At 58.7% G+C, this 6694-nt stretch overlaps 1 protein-coding gene across 1 annotated transcript in view; it reads left to right on the plus strand.

Annotated features, from left to right (window-relative positions):
• The first annotated feature begins 527 nt into the window (after nucleotides 1-527).
• Nucleotides 528-6694, plus strand: part of CPXM1 (carboxypeptidase X (M14 family), member 1) — an 8848-nt gene continuing 2681 nt past the window's right edge. Inside the window, exons 1-13 of the mRNA XM_008570652.1 lie at nucleotides 528-754; nucleotides 2222-2377; nucleotides 2565-2674; nucleotides 2812-2951; nucleotides 3055-3145; nucleotides 3759-3909; nucleotides 4025-4113; nucleotides 4456-4579; nucleotides 4663-4859; nucleotides 4942-5121; nucleotides 5207-5504; nucleotides 5680-5819; nucleotides 6450-6552. Coding sequence (XP_008568874.1) covers nucleotides 592-754; nucleotides 2222-2377; nucleotides 2565-2674; nucleotides 2812-2951; nucleotides 3055-3145; nucleotides 3759-3909; nucleotides 4025-4113; nucleotides 4456-4579; nucleotides 4663-4859; nucleotides 4942-5121; nucleotides 5207-5504; nucleotides 5680-5819; nucleotides 6450-6552 — 1942 coding nt within the window. The 5' untranslated portion in view covers nucleotides 528-591. The remainder of the gene's footprint in view (nucleotides 755-2221; nucleotides 2378-2564; nucleotides 2675-2811; nucleotides 2952-3054; nucleotides 3146-3758; nucleotides 3910-4024; nucleotides 4114-4455; nucleotides 4580-4662; nucleotides 4860-4941; nucleotides 5122-5206; nucleotides 5505-5679; nucleotides 5820-6449; nucleotides 6553-6694) is intronic.

Raw genomic sequence — 6694 nt, forward strand, 5'->3', positions numbered from 1 at the left:
CACCCTTCGCGCCCCGTCTTCCGCCTCAGTTTCCCCTCACTTTCTCCCCCTTCTGTCCCACCCGCCCTGGCAGGGGGCCTTTGGCTCTGGATGGGTTTCCCTCTCGGGTTGTAGTTTCCTTCCCAAAGTTCTCAGCTTCGCTACCTTGGCCAAGTCAGTCGCTCTCCGCCTCAGTTGACCAGTGTAAAGCGGCTGGCATCATGCATGGTACAAAGTAGGCGCCTGCTGTGGGACGGGCGCGCCACGGGACTGAGACTGGGAGCTTTGCAGAGGGTAAAGGGCAGAGCACGAGCGAGGCCGGTTAGCCCGGGACGGCTGGAGCCCCGGGGTGGGTGCATCCGGAGACCTCGGGAGGCCCGGCTTCTCCCGCGGCCCCTCGGGGGTCCGCCCCGCGCGCTCCGCCCCGGCCCTCCCATCTCCGGCGAGGTCCGAGGCCCGCGGGCTGGTTGTGGGCGGGCCGCAGGCTGCAGAGGGGCGTGAGGCGACGGCGCGGGCAGCAGGAAGGGGCGGGGGGCTCCGCAGCAGCCGGCAGGAAGAGGCGAGCCCACCGACCGCCGCGGACCCGCGCGCTCCCACCCCTCCACCCGCGCCATGTGGGCTCTCCTGTTCCTCTTGGCCGCCTTCGCGCCTGCTGTCGATCTGGGGCTGGGGGCGTCCGGCGCCTCCGTGCTGAGCCTTGCGACCACCGAGGCCCCGGGCTCGACCCCGGCTCCGCGTAGCAGCCCGGCACAGCCGCCCGCGGAGAAGGCTAACGGTGAGCTCCCGGACCGAGGGCCCTCTTCTCGGGCAGGTCGGTCCTCCCCCTCCCCTGCCCAACACACAAACTCACACTCACACTCACACACTCACACTCACACACCACACACACACACACACACACTCACACACCTCACACACACTCTCACACACCACACACACTGACTGATACACAGTACACACGGATAACAGATACACACACAGATACATACACAGACACAGATACACACACACGGATACACTGATACACACACGGATACATACAGATTACGACACAGATACACACAGACGCATACGTATAGACGGATACACACACAGATACAGACACATACACACAGACACACACACACATACTCCCTGCCCGGTGCAGTAGCTGCTGACTCAGCAGCACCGGTTCCGGCCAGACTTAGTCAGCAGTCCAGGGACAGACCCAGAGGGATGCTGCCTCTTCCAGCCCCAAACATTCCCTCTTCATAGATAAGGAAACTGAGGCCAGAGCCTAGAGGAGGGGAGAAAGAGGTGCAAAGGCACGGAGACTAAAATGTGCAGAGCAAGACTGTGTAGGAGGGAGTGTGAGGGGAAGGCTGCCAGGAGAGAACAAAGGAACGGGAGGAGAGAGCCCTTCCTGGAGGCTGCCTGGAGGAAGGGGCGCTGTCTCCAGAAGGAGGGGCACGTGCCTGACCGCCTAGCTTCTCAGATGTGGGAGCTGGGGGAGGAAGGCAATGGGGGCAGCCAAGGGCTTCTAGAGGAGGCAAGTAGAGTTGGGTCCTGAAGGGTGAGTATCTCTGAGTGAGGAAGAGCTGAAGAGAGAGGGTGGCCAAGAAGGAGACAGTGTGCGCGAAGGCATGGGGAGGGGCACAGACACCAGAATGTGCACCGTGTTCTGGAGGCAGCTGTGGAGCTTGGGTGGATGGGGACCTAGCAGCACCCACCCTGTGCAAGGCGCTATGCTGAAGGGCGAGCAGGCAGGCCCAGCCCTGGAAAGCCTCAGCACCCAGGCAAACATGGATTTGAGGATAGGACATCACAGCCCAGAGGGAAGACGCAGCAATGGAGGTGTCACAGAGGCTTTGGGGCATGGGACCTAGTCTGGACCTAAGGGAAGGCTCCTCCAAGGTCATTCGGTCTGAGATGCAAGGGAGGAATGGGATGTAGGAAAAAAAAAAAAAAAAAAAAAAAATCAGAGGTGGTGGATGGTATTACAGGGCTAGTCCCAGAGTTCCTAGTGGCTGGGTGTAGTTCTCTATTGGGTTAGAGGGTCAGAAGGAGAAAGAGGAGCCAAGCAAGTGGCCGAAGAGTCAAGTTGGAGTCATACTGCTGGCCTTTAATGCCACGCTGAGACCCTTGGTACGCAGTGAGGCCTGCTGTAGGCTTGCATGCCGTCTTGGGCTGGCAGACCTTCCCGTCTGTCTGGTGTTTCATGCAATTCTTCCCTCCCCTGGTGCTGTACCTTCCTGAACCCCAGGGACTCCACAACAGCACATTCGAGTGATCAAGAAGAAAAAAATCATTGTAAAGAAGCGAAAGAAGCTAACTCGTCTCAGTCCACTGGTGACTGCTAGGCCACAGGTGACCACCAGCCCAGCAGGCACCCTCAACCTCCTTGAGAAACAAGAACCAGGTACTGCCTCTCCAGGGACCCTGCCCAGACTTGCAGCCCCTGGAGCACTTATCAGCATAGATCTTGGCTTCATGGCTGTAGGCATGCCCCCTGCCTGCCCAGCACAAGAGCAGGCTCAGGCTCAGCTTCCCACTTGCCCTGACTCTGTTCTCTCTGGTCCTGTCTCACGGGTCTATCCCTGCCCCAGGCTGTCCGCCTTTGGGCCTGGAGTCCTTGCGAGTTTCAGATAACCAGCTCGAGGCATCCAGCAGCCAGTCCTTTGGTCTTGGACCACACCGAGGACGGCTCAACATCCAGGTCAGCAACCCTGGCTCAGAGCCTGGGTCTCGGGGGCAGGCAAGACAGCTCCTGGGATCTTCTCTCCTCCCCCTTCCCTGTCCCAATCCACCCCACTCTACCCACCTGGGCCTGATCACCATGTCCTGTGCCCACAGTCAGGCCTGGAGGACGGTGATCTGTATGATGGGGCCTGGTGTGCTGAGCAGCAGGACACCAAGCCGTGGCTCCAGGTGGATGCTGGGCTCCCCACCCGCTTCTCCGGCATTGTCACACAGGGCAGGAACTCTGTCTGGAGGTGAGGAAGGCCATCCCTAGGCCAGGAAGTCATGGACAGACACAAGAGGGCTGGGGTAGGAATCCTGGGGGCGCCAATGATCTCCCCCCTATCTCTCTGCCAGGTATGACTGGGTCACATCGTACAAGGTCCAGTTCAGCAATGACAGTCGGACCTGGTGGGGGAGCAGGAACCGCAGCAGTGGGATGGACGCAGTGAGTGGTCCCACAGTGGCTGGGGCCTCTCTGCTGGGAGTTGGGCACCCAGCCCACTGTACGTGCTCGGCTAGGCTGAGGCTTCTCTGAGGACAAGGGATAGATGTCTACTTAGGCATTCCAGAAGAAAGGGGGGTTGTAGTGAGGCAGCCTAAGGAGCCAGGCTGCTTTGGGACATGCCCACATCCTCCCCACATGACTCCACTGTGGGGCAGGTACCACTCACTGCTGTAGCTTCCTCCTAGAACACCTCTTCTGGCTGTGAGCCTCTGGTCCTTGCATCACTTTTCACCTCCCCATGGCTCTGGCTTCCCCATCTCAGGGGCCCTTTTTTACACCAGGCTACAGTATGAGATTCAGGCCAGCTTTAGAATTGGCTGCTCCTGAGTCATGTGGCCATACTCATCTAATGAGCTGTGACCAAGCCAGAAAGCATGGCTCCCTAGGGCTGCCCGTTGGCAGGGTCTGTGGGCAGGAGTCTGTGCAGTGTGTGAATCTTCGTGGAGCCCACCAGGGAGGGTTACCCGGTGAGCTTGGGCCTGAGCTCCTTCCCTGAGCCCTGGGCCAGGCTGCTGGGTTCAAGTAGCCCCAACAAAGGACTTGATGCTCCCAGGTATTTCCTGCCAATTCAGACCCAGAAACACCAGTGCTGAACCTCTTGCCAGAGCCCCAGGTGGCCCGTTTCATTCGCCTGCTGCCCCAGACCTGGCTCCAGGGAGGTGCCTCTTGCCTCCGGGCAGAGATCCTGGCCTGCTCGGTCTCAGGTGGGCAGTCGGGGTAAGGCTGGATGGGTGGAGCCTGGATGCAGGGTGCATCCATCCCTGTGAACTCACCCTTTACCATGAACTCACCTTTTACCATGAACTCTCCCTGCACCAGATCCTAAGGACCTATTCCCGGAGGCCTCTGCACTTGGATCTTCTGACCCCCTGGACTTTCAGCATCACAATTATAAGGCTATGAGAAAGGTCATATATAACCCCTATGACCCCAGAAGGAGGGCATGCCTAGCTCAGGTCCCCTTCTCACCAGGGCATAACCTGCTGTGACTGCCTGCTTTTTCCCCCTCCCCCAACTGTCTCCTCCACCTGTTGACCCCTAAGCTCTGACCCAGTTTTCCTTGTTATGGCACCTCCCCTGTCCTGCCCCTTCCTTCTGGGTCTGCTGCTGCTCCCCTCCTGTACCATGCCATGATGCCCCCATCTGTGTGGGCCACCGCTGACTCTTGTAAGTCCCTCCATGGCCACACATGGTCTGATCCCTGGGTGTAATCCCCCCATGCCTCATGCTGTGCTACACTCCACCCCCAGCTGATGAAGCAGGTGAACGAGCAGTGCCCCAACATCACCCGCATCTACAGCATCGGGAAGAGTTACCAGGGCCTGAAGCTGTATGTGATGGAAATGTCGGACCAGCCTGGGGAGCATGAGCTGGGTACTGGCAGGTGGGGTGGAGATAGGTAGGTCCAGGGCAGGGTCAAGGCTGTGAGCCAGCCTCGAGCCCCTGTGTGTTCCCAGGAGAGCCCGAGGTACGCTACGTGGCCAACATGCACGGGAATGAGGCCCTGGGGCGGGAGTTGCTTCTGCTCCTGATGCAGTTCTTGTGCCATGAGTTCCTGCGAGGGGACCCGAGAGTGACCCGGCTGCTCACTGAGACGCGCATTCACTTGCTGCCCTCCATGAACCCTGATGGCTATGAGGCCGCCTACCGCCGGGTAGGCCGCCTGGCCCAAGGCCCTGCCCCTTCTGTCCTGGTGCTGGAGCCTGCTTGGCTTGAACAGGCCCCTTCCCTGGCAGGGCTCGGAGCTGGTGGGCTGGGCAGAAGGCCGCTGGAACCACCAAGGCATTGACCTGAACCACAATTTTGCTGACCTCAACACACCACTGTGGGAAGCAGAGGATGATGGGCTGGTGCCCCACACTGTCCCCAACCATCACCTGCCACTGCCCACTTATTATACACTGCCCAATGCCACTGTGAGTATTCTGGAGGCAGGAGTGGAGGACCACCCAGGGACCCCTTGTCTCTGTCTCCCACCCCCCCTGACCTACCCCTGTCCAGGTGGCTCCTGAAACGCGGGCAGTGATCGAGTGGATGAAGCGCATCCCCTTTGTGCTGAGTGCCAATCTCCACGGGGGTGAGCTTGTGGTGTCCTACCCATTTGACATGACTCGGACTCCGTGGGCTGCCCGTGAACTCACGCCCACACCGGATGATGCTGTGTTTCGCTGGCTCAGCACTGTCTATGCTGGCACTAGCCGAGTCATGCAGGACACGGATCGCCGACCCTGCCACAGCCAGGACTTCTCCCTGCACGGCAACGTCATCAACGGGGCGGACTGGCACACAGTCCCTGGGAGTATGTGCCTAAGGGTGGAGTTAGCCCCATCCTCATGACCCCTGCCCTGATAAAACAATTGCTATTATGTGCTGTGCTAGTGTCAACTCCCACCCTAAAGTCTCCCAGAGGAGGGCATCAGGAGGGTGGGACTCCCATCCCACCCCCTAGGCTCCAGCATCTGTGATACCCCTAGGCATGAATGACTTCAGCTACCTACACACCAACTGCTTCGAGGTCACTGTGGAGCTGTCCTGCGACAAGTTCCCTCATGAGAACGAGCTGCCCCAGGAGTGGGAGAACAACAAGGACGCCCTCCTCACCTACCTGGAGCAGGTGGGATCTGAACCCTGACCCCCAGCCTGCTGAGTCACTCCTGACCAGTCCACTGTCCACTTAGGTCACAGCTCCTGCAGGGGTTCTTCTAAGGTCCAGCTGGCATCAGACTCACAAGATGCCGGGGGCCACACTTGGCCTCAGGTTGTCTGGGAAGGAGACAGGACAGGAAGCTCAATCTGCCAGGGGGGCGGCATCAGGCATTGTTAGCCAGTGGGAGCAGACCCCGCAGCAGTCTAGGAGGTGGTCCATAGAGCCGTCCCAGAGCCATCTGCAGGAAAGCTGTCCTCTGAAAAGACATTAGGCAGGTGCAGGAACTGCCCTGCCACAGAAGCCTCCTATTCCACAGGAACTCTTATCCTTTGTAATGGCCCCTAAGAATAGCTTCCAATCCTTCTGCAAAAGACACGCCCAATAGCAAGGGCCACCAAACTTGGGGAAGCACAAAGATAATGGCTTTCTATCAGTCCAGATGTAATTTATCAGTCAGGAGACATTTTTACCAGAAGTATTGTCACCTAGGAACATCATAGACATACCACCTTTGCAGGGGAACAGAGCCAGAAAGTTAACTGAAGGTCACGTTTTCATGCAGAAGGGAAAGGGTTTTGATAACTTTTTCCCACACAGGTGCGCATGGGCATTGCAGGAGTTGTGCGGGACAAGGACACAGAGCTTGGGATTGCTGATGCTGTCATTGCAGTGGATGGGATTAACCATGATGTTACAACGGGTGGGTGTGGGGGTGGGGGGAGGAGTCGGAGGAGGGGGCGGAGGGCTTTAGTCTGGGTTGGAAGCTGAGGATCATTGAGCCCTGATCTTGCCCTTCACTCCCCTCAGCATGGGGTGGGGATTACTGGAGGTTGCTGACCCCA

This window comes from Galeopterus variegatus, unplaced genomic scaffold (assembly GCF_000696425.1).
Source record: "Galeopterus variegatus unplaced genomic scaffold, G_variegatus-3.0.2 Scaffold621, whole genome shotgun sequence".
Taxonomy (NCBI): Eukaryota; Metazoa; Chordata; class Mammalia; order Dermoptera; family Cynocephalidae; genus Galeopterus; species Galeopterus variegatus.